This window comes from Bombus vancouverensis, chromosome 1, assembly GCF_051014615.1.
Source record: "Bombus vancouverensis nearcticus chromosome 1, iyBomVanc1_principal, whole genome shotgun sequence".
NCBI lineage: Eukaryota > Metazoa > Arthropoda > Insecta > Hymenoptera > Apidae > Bombus > Bombus vancouverensis.
The window spans coordinates 10,958,956-10,980,284 of NC_134911.1; the positions used below are offsets into that span (position 1 = coordinate 10,958,956).

General features: G+C 32.5%; 3 protein-coding genes and 2 long non-coding RNA genes across 8 annotated transcripts; 3 read left to right on the forward strand and 2 right to left on the reverse strand.

Annotated features, from left to right (window-relative positions):
- The first annotated feature begins 410 nt into the window (after window positions 1–410).
- On the forward strand, window positions 411–2,730 carry Mvd (mevalonate diphosphate decarboxylase). The gene is made up of 9 exons (XM_033327977.2): window positions 411–525; window positions 848–918; window positions 1,024–1,091; window positions 1,161–1,207; window positions 1,268–1,419; window positions 1,507–1,674; window positions 1,751–2,044; window positions 2,128–2,286; window positions 2,366–2,730. The coding sequence occupies exons 1-9, from the start codon at window positions 474–476 to the stop codon at window positions 2,507–2,509; spliced, it is 1,155 nt and encodes a 384-aa protein (XP_033183868.1). The 5' UTR covers window positions 411–473; the 3' UTR covers window positions 2,510–2,730.
- Window positions 2,731–2,805: 75 nt separating this feature from the next.
- Window positions 2,806–4,309, forward strand: LOC117153693 (acyl-coenzyme A thioesterase 13). Its single transcript, XM_033327978.2, has 3 exons — window positions 2,806–3,072; window positions 3,411–3,595; window positions 3,675–4,309. The coding sequence occupies exons 1-3, from the start codon at window positions 2,995–2,997 to the stop codon at window positions 3,832–3,834; spliced, it is 423 nt and encodes a 140-aa protein (XP_033183869.1). The 5' UTR covers window positions 2,806–2,994; the 3' UTR covers window positions 3,835–4,309.
- Pxn (Peroxidasin) lies at window positions 3,848–21,310 on the reverse strand. 2 transcript variants are annotated; one of them, XM_033327969.2, is made up of 6 exons: window positions 21,111–21,310; window positions 19,866–20,218; window positions 9,848–10,365; window positions 7,599–8,367; window positions 6,970–7,315; window positions 3,848–6,892 (listed from the first exon to the last, which is right to left on the reverse strand). In XM_033327969.2, the coding sequence occupies exons 2-6, from the start codon at window positions 20,048–20,050 to the stop codon at window positions 4,838–4,840; spliced, it is 3,873 nt and encodes a 1,290-aa protein (XP_033183860.1). In that variant the 5' UTR covers window positions 20,051–20,218; window positions 21,111–21,310; the 3' UTR covers window positions 3,848–4,837. The 2 variants fall into 2 exon arrangements, with proteins under 2 accessions (XP_033183860.1, XP_033183861.1); XM_033327970.2 differs by having other exon boundaries at window positions 19,866–20,247.
- LOC143302743 (uncharacterized) lies at window positions 10,385–16,712 on the reverse strand. Of its 3 annotated transcripts, none has more exons than XR_013058520.1 (6): window positions 15,321–16,712; window positions 14,997–15,220; window positions 14,153–14,365; window positions 13,638–14,045; window positions 12,944–13,369; window positions 10,385–12,845 (listed from the first exon to the last, which is right to left on the reverse strand). It is a non-coding gene; the product is annotated as an uncharacterized LOC143302743 (long non-coding RNA). The 3 variants fall into 3 exon arrangements; XR_013058521.1 differs by having other exon boundaries at window positions 10,385–12,173; window positions 12,623–12,845; window positions 14,153–15,220; XR_013058519.1 differs by having other exon boundaries at window positions 14,153–15,220.
- On the forward strand, window positions 15,607–19,872 carry LOC117153697 (uncharacterized). Its single transcript, XR_004463657.2, has 6 exons — window positions 15,607–15,752; window positions 17,052–17,359; window positions 17,444–18,398; window positions 18,530–19,181; window positions 19,303–19,395; window positions 19,527–19,872. It is a non-coding gene; the product is annotated as an uncharacterized LOC117153697 (long non-coding RNA).
- Window positions 21,311–21,329: the final 19 nt, after the last annotated feature.

A 21,329-nucleotide genomic window follows, 5' to 3' on the forward strand; every position in this document is an offset into this window, starting at 1 on the left:
CGAAACGTATTGTTGGTAGCGTCGGTATGATGGAAGTAGCTTGTGGTGCGTAATCGATGAGCGTTTAAAAACGAATTGCTAAGCATGAATAAAATAAACATGAAGCATAAATAAATAAAATAAATAAGCGAACAATAAACTTAAATATTATTTGATATTAATATAGATATAAAGGTTCTTTTGCTGATACATAAAGTTATTATGTCACTTAAATATTATTGTAGCTTACACGTAGCCAATGAAAAGATATAGTTTTAAAATACGAAAATTTGAAATTTTGTGCAATATAAAATAGGAATAGGAAATAAATAAATATTAAAATACGAACTGATCAAAAATATATTGTAACAAATTGGGATATATGGTTATCTATCTAGCTTATAAATAGTTTATGCTTCAAATATGAATACTATGCGCGTGTGAGTTCAAAGTCACTTGTGCAGTAGAAGCGTCAGTCGACGGAGATTGAGAAAATGAGTACCGTTACATGTATCACATCCGTCAATATTGCCGTTATAAAATATTGTATGTATTCTTTTGCTTTTCTTTTCTTTTAAAATAATCACAGTACAGTAATATAATTACTATAGTAATTAAATTATATTCACTATTTAATTTATTTAAAAAGGTATTAGAGATAAATGTTTCCGTATATCTATTATTCGCATGACCGCCGTTTTGAATTTCAAATTTGATGTATTACAAAGTACACTGCTACGTTATTACGTTTAAAAAGTCTAATTTTTATTTTTGCATATAAATAGAATAAATTTGTACTACACTGTAACGATCTTTCCGATTTTGTGAAATTCAAATAGATCTAGAAATATAAATTTTTCTTTTACAGGGGGAAAGAGAGATGAAACTTTAATCTTGCCAGTAAATGATTCCATTAGTGCTACCTTAGATACAAATCATGTAAAAATACGATTTATTTTTTATATCTAGCTAGACATATTATCATATCTAGTGAAATAATAAACGCAAATGGCATATTTTAATTTGATCCATTTTAAATTTTAGCTACACACAAAAACTACTGTAATGATCAGTCCAACTTTTAAAGAGGATCAGATCTGGTTAAATGGACAGTAAGTGTTAAATAATCATCTACCATAGAAAAGTTGGGTATATTTTAAAACAATTTTATAACTTTTTAGGGAGGAAGATATCAAGAATCCTAGATTGCAAAATTGTTTAACACAAAGTATGTAATTATATTAAAGAAATCTTGAAATCTTTTAAATAATAAAGTATACTATTCTAGTTAGGAAAAGGGCAAGAAATTCCAATCATATAGATCAATGGAAAGTTCATATTTGTTCAGAAAATAATTTTCCAACTGCAGCTGGTTTAGCTTCTAGTGCAGCAGGATATGCTTGCCTTGTAGCAGCTCTTGCTAAACTATATCAAGTAGAGGTATTGCAAAGTTAACATAATTATAATCTTTATAATTCTATATATTATATCTGTATAATTTTTACATATTTAAATATTGATTTCTAGGGTGACATTAGTTCAATAGCTCGTATTGGTTCTGGTTCAGCATGCCGAAGTGTTATGGGAGGTTTTGTAAGATGGTATATGGGTTCTGAACCAAATGGTGCTGACAGCATAGCAAAACAAATTGTGCCTGCCTCTCATTGGCCAGAAATGAGAATTTTAATATTAGTTGTGTGTATTAATTTTAATTCTTATCTTATCTTACGTTTTATACTAAATGTATTTATGACTAAATATTCTGTGCCAGGTAAATGATGCAAAGAAAAAAGTTTCCAGTTCAATTGGAATGAAAAGAACCATGGAAACATCTGATCTTGTACAATACAGAATAAAACATGTTATTCCTGAGAGAATAAAGAGAATGGAACAGGCAATTGTAGAAAAAGATTTTAAAATATTTGCTGAACATACAATGAAAGATTCAAATCAAATGCATGCAGTATGTTTGGATGCATATCCACCATTTGTTTATATGAATGATGTTTCGCATGCCATTGTTGATCTTGTTCATGCCTATAATGAAGCTGTGAATGAAGTAAAGGTATTGATATGAAACATCAATTTTTTCAATTTTAATTTATATACATATATTAATATTTTAATTAAATATATTATTCATTTTAGGTTGCATATACTTTTGATGCAGGACCAAATGCAACTCTGTATCTCTTGGAAGAGAGTGTTCCAGAATTTGTGGGAGTATTAGATCATTTCTATCCACCAGGAATTAATTTAGAAAAGTATAGGAGAGGGTTACCTCTTAATGAAGTTACAGATTCGCCAGTAAATAATTTTTATTATTGTATAAAAATTACATATCACTTGATCTATGCCAAAATAAATGATTTTAAATTTATTTTAGGAGCTATTTAATAACATTAATGCAAAAAAACAAGCACCAGGATCTCTTAAATATATTATTTACACTAAAGTTGGAGATGGTCCTAAGTATTTAGAGGATCCCAAAGATCACCTTTTAAACAAAGAAGGATTGCCTATTAGTTAAGTTACTAAAAATGGGTTGTATTTAAATTATTTATTGAAAATGATTCTAATTCATTGTAATTTGTAGATAGATGCATTTATTATATAATGGAAAATATATTCTTGTTTATATTATTTGGATATAGTTGTTGGCTGTATTATATTATTATATTATGTTATATTTTGTAACAAAATAAATTTTTGAAAATAGATCATAATATAATCTGGTAAAATATAAAGCTATTTCTGTGTTAGTTAGTAGTCAAATTTTGAGTACTGTTACTCGTTCCCATTCCTATATTTATCTAAAAATTGTCTTACCGCGCTGTTTATTTGTCGAAGTATAGGTTATTCAAGCATAATGTGCAAAATTTTATAAATTCAATAAGTTACTAATTAACATTTTGTTTCTCTTGAATATAATAAAGACGCTCTAAAGTGTACAACGTTTAGTTGTAAAAATCACAAAAGTTTAAATGAAAAATCGTAAAATATTCAAATCGTAAGATGTGTAAAACAAAATTGATTACATCAGTTTTGGAACATGTTCTTAAAACGCCAAATTTCGGACAATGTTTACAAAAAGTAATGTTTTTCATTGTTTTGTGATCTTTTTTCTTCTAATTACATATAATAGCAATTCATAAAATACAATAAATATTATATACTATTAGGTTAACCCAAAAGTCTTCTCCGTTTTATAAGGAAATAATAGATACACATTTCTTGATTTATATTATTACATTATATGTTATATATAATATATAATATGGTATAATATAGTATATATTTATTATTTCCTTATAAAATGAAAGAAATTTTTGGGACAACCTAATAAATTACAGTAAATATAAAAATTAAATATAACAATAAGTTCATTTTTGTCTTATTGTGAAATAATTTTATACTTGTTTACTAAACAGCTCCAAATAATCTCAGCAGGAAATGGAAATTGTAAAGCACAATTAATCATATCCGAGGAGCATTTAAACTTAGGTGGTACTTTGCATGGTGGTTTCACAAGTACGCTAATTGATTGTGTTTCTACATATGCTGTAATGACACATGGAAATAATTCACCAGGTGTCTCAGTAGATTTAAATATTACGTAGGTATAACCATAATTATAACAAGAGCTATATATATTTATAACTGGTTATAATGTAATAATAATAATTAATATATAGGTTTATGAAACCTGCCCTTCCTGGAGACCTGATAACAATTGATGCCAAAACTGTACGTGGTGGAAAAACACTAGCGTTCCTTGCAGTAGATATTACAAAAGACGAGGGGAAGCATATAATTGCTCATGGACGGCACACAAAATTTGTTGGACAGAAATAAAGCAGTACATATATTGTTGTATAGTGTTAATATTTAATGAACAGAATACTTTAGTACATGGATATATTATAAAACCTGAATATGTTCCAGTAATGTTTCAATGTGTATATAGTGTGTATATGTTTATATAGCTACACAAGTGAATACAATTTCTTTACTGGATGCTGCATTATGATATCCTTCAAACATTGATCTATCCTTAGTTTTCATTGAATATTTCTATTTAATACATATTTCCAAAAATTTAGATCTTTCTGAAATGAATCAATAAACACTTTCTACAATACTCCTACAAATTTGCTAGGAGCTAACATGTACATAATATAAAACAAACACATGGCACATGATCATAGAAATGTAAGCGTTCAACATAACAGTAATCAATATCAAAACTGTACATATTAAGTAGTAAATGTATTTATGGTTCGTTTTCCTTTAAACTTTGTGTTAAATATAGAACTTGTTAATAAAATTATTTTGTGCATATCATTAATAGCTAGTTGATACAATAGTTACGTATTATCTACGTAAAAGGAAAGAGGGCAAGGTGATATGTAAATCTTCTCATTGCTAAAAAAGAAAATTGTTATTGCATAGGATACAATTAAAATATTTTTATCGTTTTACTTATATCAATTCTGAAATGTATCTATATTATGCCATTAAAGCAATATGTGACTCTCTGCAGCTTCAAAAATGATAAAAGTGGGAGATCGACAACAGTGCGATTTAAGCTCTATTATTGCTTCTATAAATATCATTAAGCTCTTTTTAGTACCATTAATGTATCAAATATGAGACTAGAGATAATAACAGATATCTAAATAACGAATTCGAATCTGACAGGAGAGCAATAAACAGCTAATCTCCTAATAAACCCAATTGGGCTTCTATACTTCGTGTATGTACAGTAATAAACGTGAAACGTTAATGAATATCTAATACGAAGCGAATTTAAGATAAATTGGACGCGCGTTAGAACAATGGTACATCGTCTATGGTTCTACTTCGATTTCTTCACGTCCTCTAAAAGTGATCTCAGTTCTTTTATCTTATGAGACAAGGATTCTACAAGATCTATAACCTTCCTAAACTCCTGCTCGGTTTCTTCGATTGTTCTCTCTAAATATTCTGTTTTTTCACTCTGGCTCTGTGTATTTGTATCCTTCAGAGAGAAACTATTTTGCGATGGCAAATATTTGGCTGCGCTACGTCTGAATCTCGAAATTGTGTTACTCTGATCTTCACATCCATCGCAACATTCGGACCAAACTCTTAAGTCTACATATGGAATCTCATCGCAAGTGACGAACTTATTATCACCTTCGGGCAGTAAGAACACATTCGGTTGAATTCTGTTAATATTGTCGCCATTATCGCATAGGATCCTAGCTAAGCTCGTTTGTTTTATCTGTGCGAGTTGTTCTGGTTTAAAAACAGTCGGACTCTCATACCAAAATCTGTCGCCATTTCTAGTACGTTTAAATTGCTCTAACAAAATACATTGGAAGAGTGGTCCTAGTTTGGCATTAGGCAGTTGATCCTCCAGTACTCCACCAACCCAGACATCTATGTTCCCAGGATGACCGTACAGTTCTCTTAATTTTTGTCTAACCCTAGCGCTGCGAATTTCACCGGCTAGATCCTCGAAAGTTTCAACGTAAGACATATTGCAGAATCGTCGCCATTCTAAATAACCTGGCAGTGCATGATCTCTGCCCCGCTGGATATTCATCGCAGCTAAATCTAAAGCCACCGCATGGGCAGTATGGAATAATTGTTCCGTCAGTTCTGAGTTCAAATTTTCTTCGGGTAATTTCAATTTTGCGGCAGTGCCAAACATTCCTCTCATAAGAGGGTCCACGCCGCCTTCCTCGACCAATCTCCACGGCGAAAAGAAGGCGTCTCTTAGCTTAAGAGGACCCTGGGGAATCGGTTGAAAAGATTCGTTAAGACGCTGCAACTGAGGTTGAATCAATGTATGACCGAATCTTAAAGCTGCGGTAGCAAAAACATTGGAGATACTAGCATCGAGGTTAGGATCATAACCTCGATACGAACCTAAAAGTTCTTCTGCAGTTCTACCAAATACATGAGGCATCCAGTGCTGATATGTAATATGTTGCATCTCTGCACCTACGATCTTCCTAGCTTCTTGATACAATTTTTCCCCATTCCATTGAGGGTTCATATCACGTAAAAAGCGAGCTATGCGATTATGTTCGCGTAACCATATCGTGTGCATTGCTAGAAGGCCCACTTGTTCATTGGCTCTGATATCTCCGGCTACGAAGCAATTGATCGAACTTTCTACAGGATTTCTCCTGCAATCGACGAATTGACCGTTAGCGTATGGCAGAAGAGGTTTATGGCCAGGAATTGCAGGCCCTTCTCGCAACAGACCATGATCTGTGGTCAAGTCACGCAGATCTCTGGCTAAGGCATCGTCGTAACCATATACTTGAGAGGCATCCATGTAGCTGGTTAGCTGATTTAATTGTTCTCGAGGAGTGAGACTGCCCCATAATAAACTGGTTGCACCAGAACCGCAAACTGCACTCGTTCTGATAAAATCAATGCACCTTCTATTATTGACTCTAGGGTCACCGGGTGGAACATCCATGGGGAAGCAAGGTGCAGCATTGTCACAAGACTTCTTACAATCTATACCATCCCATGATTCGCTAGAAACTGATGGAAGAGCGTGATCTAAGTCATGATCCATGAACTGACCCCACTGCATTACCATATGCGTGATTCCACTATCTGAAGTTACGTTATGAGTGGTTATTAGCGTTGTGGAAACTAAACGCGCAGAAGGTTTCGGATATCCATAGTAACGGCGATTTCTTTCCCAACCGACTGGTGATGAAAATCCATTCTCGTAAATTGGTTGTAAAACTCTACGGAATCCAGTATAGGAAGAACCCCAGGTTGGATGTCGTAAGTTGTTGCAGCTGCCATCTATGTTACGGTACTTATTGTGATAGCACATGTTTGTGCAATTCTGACGGTGTCTGTGGCCTGTGCATCCAGATAACCTTTCGATTTCTCTAACCTGTGGAATGGTTGAAATTTGTTAATAACTTAAAATATTATTATACAAAAATTAACTAAACCATAACTCAAACACACCTGTTCCGCCGTTAGAATTTCCTCATATCGGAATTCAGTGCTGGTGTTCGCACTCAGGCCAGAGTTTACCATTCGTCGTATATTTACGAGCGTTCTTTCGAAAATTTCAGCAGGTCTGGCAGCTGCGCGACCGACTGCATCTGGGAAACGCGCGAGTCTCAGTGGATTCGTCCGCGCAGATCCGCTAAGAAGATCTATCAGCGTGTTATTTATGGCTCGATCGATCTCCTCGGTTGCATCTTTGAAGGCTCTGATCACAAGAACATCTGCTGCTTCGGGCTGGCGAACGCGTACCAACGCCTGGGCGGTTGCTCGACCATATTGGTTCACGGCGGAGCATTCATATCTGTGTACACAATTCTTGACTTATGACGATGAAAACAAACATACATCGCAATATCAGAATATCAGAATATCAGAAGTTAAGATGTTGCATTTAAAAATTTAGTAAGTTTTCCTACACTCATCTATATGTCATAGTTATGGCAATATTTATGTCTATTCTCATATATTCTTGGATTTTTCTACTATATTCCATTCAAGGTTATAGATCATAGACCACTTAATATTTTCCTATATGTTTTAAATAAATAACACAAGAAATGCTAATAAAAAGTATCAAAATTCACCTTCCAGTATCGGCAGCAGTAACATTATAAAGATACAAGCTCCCCCCGCGCGATACACGAAATCTAGACCCTTCGACAGCTGTACCATCCTTCTTCCACTGTATCACGGGTTTAGGAAAGCCTTCTACTCTGCAGGGGATCTCTATAATGGCTCCAGATTCCGCCTCCATATCGTGTGGCTCATACGTTAGCTTAGGAGGACTATAAGACTCATCTACTACCCTCAGATCCGCGCTTGTTTCAGCGTATCCATTAGAGTTTTTCGCTTGGCAAACGTATCTAGCTGAGTCTGATTCTTTTACAGCAAATATTTTCAACAAACTTCCTTCGTCTTCTATGGCGATACGACCACCAACGTCTAACATTTGACCATTTCTCCACCACTGAATAGTTGGTGCAGGACGACCATCCACTTTACAGGTAAAAGAAGCATCTACTCCAACTTGGACAGTTTGTGACTCAGGCAACTCGGTAAATCTTAAGGATGGTGATACTGTGATTACTGCTCTGGCCTTTCTTGATTTCGTGAAGCCCATTTCGCTCTTGGCCATGCATTCGTATTCACCAGTGTCTTGTTCCGTTACATCTGATATTATTAATGTTCCATCATCCTCGATCACATAACGGTTCCCATCGGCGGATACTTCATTAGAGTCCCGCATCCACTTGATTTCCGGTATCGGGTCTCCTATTACCTCGCAGGTGAAGCTGATGGTCCCTCCCAGCCTGACCTCTACATCCTGGGGACCGTTCATTATGCGTGGTTCAGCTGAAAAACGAAAATGAGAATTTAAGAATAATCTATAGTTAAATAATTGTATAATCGTATTGGTAGGTATATTAATGATTTGTAACATTGGAGTGGATAAAATTTTTCATTTGCTTTTAACTCTCTATAATAACATTTTGTTTCCTTATGTAGATTTATGTCATTAGAGATCTTTGTTTGCTTATATAAATTTATGCTATTGGAGATTTTTATTTATCTATGTTATTGAATACATACAAAATAATATACATCTATATTATTGAAAATTTTACTTACTATAGCTTTACATTAAGCAAATAATATTGGAATAACTAAAATTCTTTTTGCTTTTAATTTTCTTACTTTGTTAACTTTGCTTACATACAATTACATTAACAAAAATTATAATTGATTACGATTTCTCACTTTAATCTAAAATGTAATAATAATAGTTTTAAACAATTGTTTAATACTAAATAAATTTTTTTATTTTTAATTGCATTTAAAAGGGGGAATAGCTGAACTGTTTGAAATCAATTTAGGCATGGCTGGTATATTTACCAAAGGTACTAATGTCAATCTGTTAAAAACTGGTGCATGCGTGTAGCTGTAGCCAAGTTTATTTGTAGTTGTCTAGATACGTAAAATGATTCGTGTTTCTCACTCTGATCTAATTTGAAACTGATATGATTAGACAGTTTGACATAATTGTGTTGAATAATTCATATCAGAGTGTTCTTTAAATAGACAAGAGAAGATGATGTTTGTTTTTATACTTAATATACTTTTTGCCTTTCATCGAACATGTGTGACCAGGTAATCGAGGATAATCGAGAAAACAGACGTGTCATTCCCAGCCAGACTCTCCCCACTTTGTCTTCATCACCATCAGCAAATTAACTTTCTCAATAAAAAGTTTCTAACTGTAAAAACCAACTGTAACCCGCAATATTTTCTAATGTCGTAAAACAAAGTTCTCTTAACGCCATTAAGAGCGATGCGTCTCGCGAGAGCCATAAAGGAGCGCAATGGTCGATACTTCCTCTTGTTTGTACTTCATTTCATTCGATCTTTTTGTTCGTATATATGAAATCTCAAATTTTAACCACTTGATTTTCAACTATTTAAAATATCCAAAGAAATATTTTGCAGATTTAAATTACTTTTACGTTTGAACTAATTATTATATCTATCCACTTTTCATCTCTTTATATGTGTATTTCTATTCCTTATTTTTTGATAAATAGAAATTCTGAAATATGCAATATTTTTTAGTTATTTCAATATTAATTACTTGGAAATAAAATTGTCAAATAAGTTTCAATACTTTGTTACCCATACTAGAGTTAAAATGACTTCATTTCTTTTCATGAAAGAGATCCTAACCTATGTCTCGTAATTTTAGTGCTATACCTAGATCTATGTAACCCATGTAATACATGTATGTATTTTCTTATCGTTTCAACGATCAGGTGTAATAAGGATAGCTCAATTACTCAACTGCAATGAAAATCGTTCATCGACATGCTTGTCAACGATCTTCCCTTCATCTCATTGGGCGACTGACAAAAGGCTGCCATCTCGGATGGTTTGTTTTGAAGCCTCTGCACCAGCCAGACCAAATTACAGTCGCAAACGAGAGCATTGCTATCTAAACGAAGACGTGTCATGGGTCCCACATTGTGAAAAGCGTCCGCTGGTAGGTGATGCAGTAGGTTGCTATGCAAGAAAAGTCTCTCCAACGATGGCAAATCATTGAATGTGCCCTTTCTGATTTCTTTCAGGTGGTTGAAATGTAGATATAGTTGTTCTAAGTTTGGCAGGCCGGAAAATGCCCCTGGTGAAATTCGTTCCAAACGATTCTTATATAGATAGAGGATCCTTAAGTTTGATGCACCTTCGAAGGTTCTTGGTAAGAGGTGTTTGATGCGATTATCGTTCAATAGAAGCGTGTGTAAGTTGGATAGACTGTGGAAGGAGCCAGGTCGTATCTCGGCTATGTTGTTGAATCGTAGATCACTGTAAAATTAATTTAGTTTCGTTAATGTAACAGAAATATATTAATTACAAAGAATATATTCCAAATAAGATATGTTTAATGATAACAGAATATTTTAATTATATATTAGTAACAGGATATTTAGAATAGAGGTAGAATATTTAACTATTATATATTGATCTAAATTGAGAAATTAATCCAATTTTGTTAATATGATAGAACGGTTTTATAAGTATAGAGAAAGTATATGGTAGAATATAGAGAGATATAATATACATAAATTATAGACGTTATTTAATAGATGGACCATCTTCCCACAATGGAATATTTTTAATTACTAATTGACGCAATGCTAAAGACATAAAAGTTATGAATTGCGAAAGAATATGCAAAGTATATAAAGTCAAGGTTGTCAAATGGAGAAGAAGATCGAGAAGAGTAGGAAGAATTTAGTGGAGGTGTCTTAAATACTCTGACATCACTTCAATTTCTCTCCTACGACACCAGTGTATTTCAAACTATATCTCGCTCTTACATATTTTGCGATCTGTTTTAAGTTCTACTTTGTCTAATATCTCCCTCCCGTCAAAACCTCCATATAATCATACAACAAAAACTTCCATTTAATCTATTCTACAAACTTGAGCCGAAGACAGCAAAGAAGCTCTTAATTTCAGAGATTACGCAGAAAGATCGCTATGTCGACTGACTCTTATGTTCCTCTCACAGTTGAGCAATAATCGTGCTCCAAGTATCGATTACAGCCGCAATCGGCTTGACAAGAGCTCGCGAACCAACGAAGGAACTTTAACTCGAAACTCAAAATAATTCCCACTGAAAGTTGGTCAATTGCAACTCCTTCTAATAAACCCTTTGATGTATAATCTCGTTCCTGAGTATAGGTCAGAGCTAATCATTTACTGCTTTAACATTTTATTTAAAGAAAGATATTAAAATATTAGACAGAAATTGTATTCAGTAGTCCATAATTTTATAATTGCAAATTAAATTTAGAGTTAAAATTTCAAAATTCAACTAGAGAGTTGAAAATTTGGAAAAGAGTTAAAATTAATCTTTGATACAAGCAGAGCTTCCCTTCATTGTAATTTGATCCTTAACATTAGAACTATCAGTGACTAAAGTATGAAATTTGTATCAAAATGAGAAGTATATGATAAAATATATAATACAATAGGAAAAATAAGCCCTTATCTATATATGTTACGAAGGACCATTAAAATCTTCAAAAATGTGATACTACAAATGTATGAGATCTCCATATTTTAGTAGTTCTAATATTAAATCGCGAGCGTGACTCGATATTTATAAATAGGACAAATGCTTAATTATTTATCGAACGAACATAGATTTCACAGATCCCCCTGCATTTTGTCGAGAAGCAATAACGATCAATGTGTTAGGCATCATTACACGATTCGCCGCTACAAAGATCGCCAGAGCTATAGAGCGCGAATCTCTTAATTAACGATTTTACTCGACTCGTTGCACATTATTTCCTCCGTCTAAATTGTCAGGCGAGTTCTCGGTTCAACGCGTCGGTATTTTAACCTCTTTATCGCTCCAGCTGATCTTCCAGAGCTTCGTTCCGTGGCGAACCACCGGCCAGACGAACGAAAATGGAACGATCCGTGAGTAGAGCCGACTGCTCGCGACACACTACGGCATAATAAAAGATTCTTCTGCTAGAAAGCTTTCACAAGCAACCACGTTTGTATTCTGCTTCTTATTTTTCCGCATCGTGCACCTTTTCATTCATATTTTTCTCAATTTCTTGCCATGTGTGGTAAAGACGAGGGAATGGTTATGCCTGGAAAGAAGAATGGGAAAGAAAAATCGTGGAAAATATTAGAAGTGAAAGAGGGATTCGATGAACTATTCGACTTAGGTATTGTTTGATATTTAGAGAGAATAAATATGTCTGACATGAATAGTGATAATTTGATAATTATCCAATTATCTTTATCAGTTATATAATAGTAATATTTATGTGTGATATTAATATACACTGAGTCGCTTAGGTAATCTTCTTTCAAGCAATTATTATAAGTATTTGCAGTGATTCGTTGAACAAATTATTCTATCAATTATATCTCCTTACTTCTTTTTCTGTAAAATGCACCAATTCTACAGAAAACAAATTTTACTCTAAAAGCAAGCTTTAACTGTCGATATACATTATGTATAATTCTACCAAGAATCATATTAGCTAGAGAAACATACAAAAATTATCATAATATTCACTAGTTGGTATACTACCATACTATGTCGTTTCCCAGGCGTTCTTCGAATATCATAAATATCTTCCATATTTTCTATCACAACATTTCACGTAGAAGAAGATTATAATAGAGGATAGTTCTCTTTTTGTCAACATTTACATTTTCTTCGTTCTTCTTCTTAATGCTATTTCCATCCGTAAATCACGATTTCATCTTAGAATATATTAATGTAAAGTATCCAAGAGGAAATATCGATCATCCTGATTGATAAAAAGGAAATTACATATCTAATGCGTATGATGTACTATGGCAGAAAAGGAAGCCAATAAAAATGATAATGAGCTGGAAATAAATTTACTTTCACTGCGGCACGATGACTTTGCTATTTTACTTTCGGATTGACATAAATATTAATGGTGGGCATTATTTAACTCTGTCGATCATTATAATTTTCTCCGTAATTCGACATCAATGAGATCGGTTCGATAAAAAGTTATCGCTATTAATATTAAAGGACTATCATGTCGATGAAATTTATGACAGCCAATAGTGACATTATTAGCGTACATTCAAAAGTTATATTTCTAAAAATATTCAATAATATTGATTCTTTGATCTATGTTCTTTTAATTTTATTCAGCAAATTCTGGTACCAAGATGACGCCATAATTTGTCACTAGTTCGACTCATGATTCACACGTGCTTATATGGAATTACGACGTTTGCGGTTTTTCTGACAATTCTTGTTTGTGCACTTCCTTCACTCGGTCAACTTAAGCTGCAACTTAAATATAATTATCTTGACATAAGTTGAAACCTTGAAATTGAAATGAATAAAAAATCAAATTTATAAGAAAAAACAATTTTGTTTTGAATCATTATTAAAGTAATACATCATTCAACTTTGTTAAATATTAAATATATAGTAACATTATTAAAATATTCATAATTATCATGGAATAGAAAAATTGTTAAATAATTGAAATGGAAAATCAAAACCGAAAGTATTTGATATTCCAACTAAAATTAATAATACAAAATAAAATATTTACGATGTTTTTCCAATAATTTTATCGCAAATAATTCCAAGTCCTATATCCTTGTATCTTGTATAAGCTTCAGAATAATTTTTCCAATGTGTATTCACGGCTTAATTGTTTAGACAGCAGTCGCTGGATCGGGAGAACTTTTATCTCGAAAGCATATCGGTAATTTAACAAAGGTGTGTTTATTCAATGAAGTCAGGACAAACCCCACTTAATGGTGCTCGATATTCAGGTCAATATCCATAATAGGTATACCTGCGCCGATCGATCTGGATACCGTTCATTTCATCATTTTAAAAGATTCTCGGTCCACGAAATTACGTGTAACGCCCAACGCTTGCAGCCTCTAATAAAATACTTGCTCAACTTTTAATCACTATCTCCTTCTTCGTTATAAATTATAAGCAATATCCGCTGTAAAATTTTATATATTAAATTATGACAAAAACTAATGCAATGAAATTCATAGAAATTTTTGTCTCTGGTTACTTTCAGTTTACTTATAATATATTAAATCTTACTTGTGAAGTATCTATCATAATATGAAATGTTGATTAAGCTTAGTTTCGTTTGATATGTTCTATTATAATCATCTTTAAGAAACATCACTTTAAATAAAGTTTTACTTTGATTAAAAACTTCTATCATTAATCTTGAAGACATGTTCAGAGTTGTGCTTCAACCTTCATCATCTTGTCTATTTCATTTAAAGTTACTATATTACTCTCGTTTATCTAAAATCGATTTATGAAGTTCTAGAATTTTATTCAATTTGTTCTCATTAGATGTTACTTTACCTTAAAATTGTATTTATCATGTTACCTTTTTTTTCTTCTGACATATTCATATTATTTGTATTAGAAATAATTCTCGAAATAGGTTAGAAATTAAATTAAATTCTATCAAAATATTTGAAAAATAGTCTCTACTGTCATCTGGTGGTCAGTTGCTCCACCCACCTTATTGGAATATATCAGGTTGTCCGAAAAGTTTCTTTCGTTTTATAAGGAAATAATAGACGCACAATGTTTTTTGTTTCATATTAGTTTATCGAATTATGCACGAACGTAATAATAAAAATATAACGAAATGGATCATACCTAATTCAATAAAATAATGTAAAACAGAAATTGTTGTTCATCTAATATCACCTTATGAAACGAAAGAAACTTCTCGGACAACCTAATATTTTCAAACATATCATTGACATATTTCCATTCGTTAAAAATGTGCAAAAACATTTACGTTTACAATGGTTTGATTGTATTATACAAATGCTTGACTAGACTTGAATTAATCGTCGTAACGAGCGACCCTACTTCATTGTCTTGGTAAGGATACTTGAACTTAACGAGACCATTTTACCCGATAGAAAAAGTAGAAACCATCAAGGAGTCATCGTATCGGCTATGAATCGAAATGCGATTCGAACCCCTCTCCAAATGAAAACATTCAGCCCCTTAACGAACAGTAATTTTATTCATGCTTTATTTCGTATGCTATCTATTTAATGGGAGTTAGTCTGATAGATCTTCATTATTCTTTTTTACCAATTTTTACGACTAACCTCCAAGCACTCCGTGTCTGCGCTGGTTATAAACAGAAAATTATAATGTACCAATAATAATAATAATAACAACAATAATAATAATACAATAAAATAATAATAAATAGACTACAGATATTTACGCATTTATTGAATATTTAAAGAATACTTGTTATAATACTTAGTAGATAAAATAAATTTCTACTTAAATTCCATATTTTTAGATATATTCGTAACAATATAAAAGTGCATAAAAATCTGCAGCAGAATAATAACTAATCACATGCAGTATAAATATGATAACTTATATAGCAGAAAATGATGTTATTATCCAAGAAACTGTAAACTATTCCGGTTGATAGTTCGAATGCAACTGAATTATTTAAAGACAATGCCTAAAGTTAGATTTACGTAAATGTTTGTGTTAAGAGTGTGCCATAGTTTTGAAGGCAGTTAAGTACATGTGCCCATATTGTTTTGACTACGCATTTGAGTGCGCAACTGCGCAGCTGGTAATTTGATCTACCTTTTTCATGGGCCGATGCTGTAGGATCAACATTTTTCTCAATTCTTTTGTGAGTACAATACATATAATCAACAGCTGATAACTCCAACTCTGTCACTGAAAATATTATAGCGTTACCTTATTGCAATATTTGGACTTAGTACATAGGAAAAAAAGATTAAAAATTCTTTAATTAAATTAATGCTTTCCTTATTACGATACAATACAACTAGTAATAATACAAAAATTAATGAAAATAGCGTCAATTAAAAGAAGGCTGTAAAGGTCAGTTCATATGCTCATAGAGGGCGGAGGAGTTTAACTACGTCTGTCAAATATCAGTTATTTCTTAATACAAACGATTTATTATTAGCGAGGAAGAAATCGCACGAAATTCGTTGCACAAATTTGTTCTAAACAGATTTAACATCGCTAAAAGGAAATCGATCATGCTAAAATGGAGGGAAAAACAGAGATCTTTTCAATTCGAGGAATGGTGTTTGTTTTGTACGTTTCATTTGACGTTCAGCGACAGGACTAATTTATTATAGCGATCTAGTGGACAAGCGAACGGGATTAGATTTTTGCGCAATCCTCGTTTGTTGATAAAGGAAGAAGTTCCATTGCGAGAGGAAATGCTTAGCTAGAATGTTATTCGTGATCTTCGAATTTCACTTAAAAAGAAATTTTCTTTTACTTTTTCAATAATGTAAAGTTCTTTAATTATTTTTATTAAATATCTTTTTACTTTTTCCATTAGAGGTTATGTGATAAAAGTTAAATAATTAATAAACTCGCTTATCACTTCTGTTTGCAAATAATTGTCAGTCATTTGTAGACGATGAAAAAGATAAATCTTCTATTCTTTTTAAATTTTCGTTTCACTGTTTCAACAAATCTTTATTTATGTAACATAAAGCTTTTTCATTGTTCTTATTAAATTTTCTTTTTACCCATTTTTGGAAAGACCAAGAAATTAAATTCTTTCATTAGAGGTTATGTGACAAAAATTAAATGTACAATTGATAAATTTGCTTATATTGTTCCCGTTTTAAAATAATTATCAGTCATTAATGGATCATGAAAATAGTAAATCTTCCAATTTGATAAAGATATTACTTTAGAAAGTTATAGTGGACTAAAACAGAATGTCTTCTTTCGCAAGACGACGAAGAGTTTGAAAAAGATAAATTTGACTTATATAGAATTACGTCATCGACTGATTATTGTGTTTCAAGTTATGTATTTAAGCTTGATAAGAAGAGTATAAATTATTTCACGATATTCTATTATGAAGGAGACCGCCCGGTTTAGCCGAGAGGCAATGGTTCAATTAATGGTGATTTCTTTTAATTACATTTTTTTACAGATAAGAATATTACAGCATGTACTCGTCCCTGAGTGATCTCCCGATGCAAACATTCTAGCGTTCTCATTCTAAACAAGATTCAATTGTCGTGTCGATATTCTTGTAGTTTATGTTCAGCTTTACCATTAGCCATTTTATCATGCATTAAAACTGAATGTGAAAAAACTCCACTTCAGCAGGATTTCATGATTTGTTCAAAGGAATTTTCTCAAACTTTAATAAATTTCTTCAAACAGAAAGAGATCTCATGTTACCAGAGTTATATGTGTATGTATATATACATTTAAAACAATATAAACAATTTTAAAGTAAGTTTATTTTTAAAAATACATTTTCATGTATTTTTCTGTATTCATATTTCAATACTCATTAGCTTACATTCATTTCTATAGTTAACAAGAAAAAAAAGTAGTAAAAGCGATCGGAGGCAAATATCGAAACACAGTCCTTAACCCCATTGAGGGTGATAAAATTGATAAAATATATGATGTGTGAACATTATCTATAGATATATTCTTATCGCCTTTTCGCCCGTTTAAATACATATATTGGTTTTCTTGCTCAAAAGAAATAATCTAATGCCTGTTTTATAAAAGAAAAGGAAGACAGGATTAACGTATAATGTACAATATACACGCATACCCATTCCTACAGTATACGGATGATGTCATGCCCAGAAATGTTGATAAGAACGAGAGACTTGTTGAGGAAGATTCTGAAAATACTATTAAAAAGGAGTATAACAAAGAAGAAGAAACGTTATCTTTTTGTGAAAAAGTTAATTTATCGTTGACCTTTTGGAAATATTTCATACTATTTAAAAATTAGATAAAAAGATATTAAGATATTCATGAATTGTGTAGAAACTCGAAAATATAACGACTATTTATTAGTGTTTGTTTTGGACTTTTTATATGCAGAGCTTAAAAAGTAACTAAAGATTACTAAAAATTCACCAAAACAGGAACGACTTCTTACTTAAGAAATTACAATTTTATTTCAAATGATTGTTAAAGAATTTTTAGAAAGACTGCTTTATATTTGAAAAGAAGATCCAAAGAAAGATGTTAAAAAAGTGCCAAATTTGTGTTGGTACATGTTCTTTTATTGGAACTAGACGAAAACTGAATTCAGTACAAATTACTCCGTCGCGTACAGCTTATGGAGAGAATAGATTGCACATGTGCAGTCAAGAATTCGTATTTACGCTATCCACTTTTGTTCCACTCTTCAAACATTCATTTACGTCCGCTTGTCTGCTTCTTATATATAGTTTGAGCTGCACGGTCACGCCTATTTTAACTGTATTCGTTTACATGCATCTGCAGCACACGAAGAAGCATTGAGGTATCGAATTATTTATACGATTGACGATCTTCTTACGACCTCGATTGTATCGATTTTACTAAAAAATCAATTACAACAATCTAAATGCAATACAAAATTTATTCGATATTTCTCTTATGATTTTATTCCAGAACAGAAGAAAAGAAGATTTTTTTAAAAAATTAGCGTATTGCTTAGTCAAAATTGATCATTCAAGAAGAGATCATAAGATCATAAGGATGGTTCAAGAAATCATAATATGACCATTTAAGCGTATATACAAGGAGTACAAGGTCATCAAGTAAAACAGATTCTGAGAACCTAAATTGATCTGTGGCTTCTTCCCTTTGTGTTAATTCACAAGATGTTGAAAACTGAAAGATAAACTATCTTTGTTTATAGAGTTGATGCATTATTTTCTTTAGAAATATCAGATATTTGTAATTCTGTAGGAAATATTATACCTCAGACTTGAAGACTTAAAGTAAGCATAGGATCATATGCTTGAGTGACTTTTTCGCGTGGAATAATCTAAAATACAATAACCTGTGTATATAATATGGCTATCCGATATATGTATTAATACAACATACACGCGATTCCTTTCATCTTTGATGAAACGCGATCCTCCAATTACCTGGAAAAATATACTCACGTACATATCTTTGATTAAAAGCTATTGCTTCCATACCATTAAGACAGTCTATCATCATAGAACGTCATAAAGTTTCAATTGACCCGCTGCTGAGCGATTTTTCTTAATCATGCCAGAGTTAATTATCTGACTGCTTCTGAACTACGATGGTATATACTTCCTATTAATTCATATAGTATATAATATAAATATATGAAATACAATATTACGCAAGTATATATTTACAGATAATACTTGTAAATTAATTTCAAAGATTCCAAACTTTTCCAGATTTCTTGTATCTTTCAAGTTCTGAATATAAGGGCGAGATTTTTTCCAAGAGAAAGAAGAAAATAAACATAGAAAGATTTAAGAAAAGGAAAGGTAAAATTTAATAGTAGAATACTTAAAAAAAATGTTTAGTTTCAGGAATTTTCAATCTTCAATTTCTTAAAATTAAAATTTTTCAACTTCAAACAGGAAAATATATTAAAAGAATGTTTTTAAATCAACAGGAAAACCAATAACCAACGGATACCATTAAATATCTAAAAATGAAGATATATACCAGCTAGACCATATTTACACTAGACATAAACAACCAATGTAATTCCTCACTTCCCACGTACATTCGCGCTAGAAATATTCACAGTCTACATCATGAATATTTCCCGATTACTAGTGTATCCAAATTTCCCTGTAATTCGCCTAGGGACATCGTATGCATTGATAGATTATCATGCATTTTTGTATGTAACCATCAATCTCTCTCTGAAGGACTAAGTTATACGATGAAAGGGGAAAAAGAACAAAAGAAGAAAAAAGTAGTAGATGTTAAAGAAGCAGCCACTTACAGGACCGTCGTGTTGGTTGGTACTCGTGGTACACGGTTCAGCTTCTGAAACATGCATCTCACGGTGTTTCCGAAGCACATACACTTGTGAGGGCATTCCACGTTCCTCCCGTTTTGCCATTGGTCCGCGTTGGATAATGGCAGGATCAACAGGAGCGAGCAAACGACACTTAACACCAGCCTCATCTTGCTGTACCCACGTGTGATCAGTCTTATTCTTATTAAGGTTGTTCCCCGCACTATTTCGCGCTAGCACGTGCTGGTCATCGAGATAAACGCAGCCTCCGTCTGGCAGCAGTCTTTGGCCACGCGGTACTTTCACTTCTCTCTGTTTCAGAGATCCACGAACCTTTCCTGTAATGTTCGAGCTGCAGCTGAGTGTCCTGCAGCCAGGATCCGTATAATTTTATACATTATGTTGGCTTTATATGGGATGGCGGATTATTTATTACACTTTGGCAGTGGATTTTGAATGCATTTCTTTGAATGGATGTTTGAGAAGAGTATGATAAAGGAAGAAGTGTTTGATTATTTGGATATTAAATCTGGTATGTAAATTGTTGTGGGTTGAATATTAGAATGTTATTATAGGCAATATGGGAGAGAATGATTTTGTAATAGCATAAAAATAGCATAAAGGTGTAGTGAATGTTATGTAGATGAAATTTTGAGTATGAAAGTTTTATGTTGTTTATTAGTATAATTTTTTTTCGAAATTTTATACCAGTATTATGAAGTTATTGGTATCCTATGTTAAATGATCTGATAATAGATCTGATGATAGATCTGATAATAGATAGATGATATAATAACAGATAAACTTTAATGATTATATCCATACTTAATAACGAAATTTTAATAGATTACTTTTGTGAAAATATTTTTAATAATACACAGGATGTATTGTAATTTGACGTAAAAACTGCCTACCCTCTTATACACAGCATATCTAGTTCAAGTATATACCTAAATCTAATCCAAATTAAAAGACACTAAATATGTTAACACACAAAATACAAATCTATTCAATCAGAAACTCCAAATCAATTTCAACTAACTCAAACTAACTAGGCATACTCTTCATAATACTCGACTTCCATTATTCCTTGTTAAAAGTTTCAAATAATCTACCCTAAACCTCAATTTCTGAACCTTGTAAAACAAGTCGTTATCCAAGTTCGGTATCCACCAAGTGAAACACTTTCTTCACAGGAACTTCACTATGTAAGAATAAAAAAAATCTAACCCGTGTTTCTGAGCTCAGTCGGTGAGATTCCTTTAGGTCTAAGCGGCCGTCGAATATCGTCTGTGAGGGTCGGTAGACGAAGCAACAGCGGCGACAAAGGAATGAAGAGGCGCGGAAGGACGCCGCCGCTGCGTTGTCGTTTCGTCGTGGCGGCTCGGCTACTACTAGACTAGAGTCGCACAGCGCCAATCCGCTCTGCGCGCGTTAGTAAAGCGTACG

Coding starts and splice junctions, on each gene's coding strand:
- Mvd (XM_033327977.2), top strand. CDS start 474: ATGAGTACCGTTACATGTATCACATCCGTCAATATTGCCGTTATAAAA. Junction 2,045..2,127: donor AAGCTGTGAATGAAGTAAAG/GTATTGATATGA, acceptor TATTCATTTTAG/GTTGCATATACTTTTGATGC. Junction 2,287..2,365: donor ATGAAGTTACAGATTCGCCA/GTAAATAATTTT, acceptor AATTTATTTTAG/GAGCTATTTAATAACATTAA.
- LOC117153693 (XM_033327978.2), top strand. CDS start 2,995: ATGTGTAAAACAAAATTGATTACATCAGTTTTGGAACATGTTCTTAAA. Junction 3,073..3,410: donor TCGGACAATGTTTACAAAAA/GTAATGTTTTTC, acceptor TTTACTAAACAG/CTCCAAATAATCTCAGCAGG. Junction 3,596..3,674: donor TCAGTAGATTTAAATATTAC/GTAGGTATAACC, acceptor ATTAATATATAG/GTTTATGAAACCTGCCCTTC.
- Pxn (XM_033327969.2), bottom strand. CDS start 20,050: ATGAGGCTGGTGTTAAGTGTCGTTTGCTCGCTCCTGTTGATCCTGCCA. Junction 7,316..7,598: donor ACTGCTGCCGATACTGGAAG/GTGAATTTTGAT, acceptor TTGTGTACACAG/ATATGAATGCTCCGCCGTGA. Junction 6,893..6,969: donor AAATTCTAACGGCGGAACAG/GTGTGTTTGAGT, acceptor ACCATTCCACAG/GTTAGAGAAATCGAAAGGTT.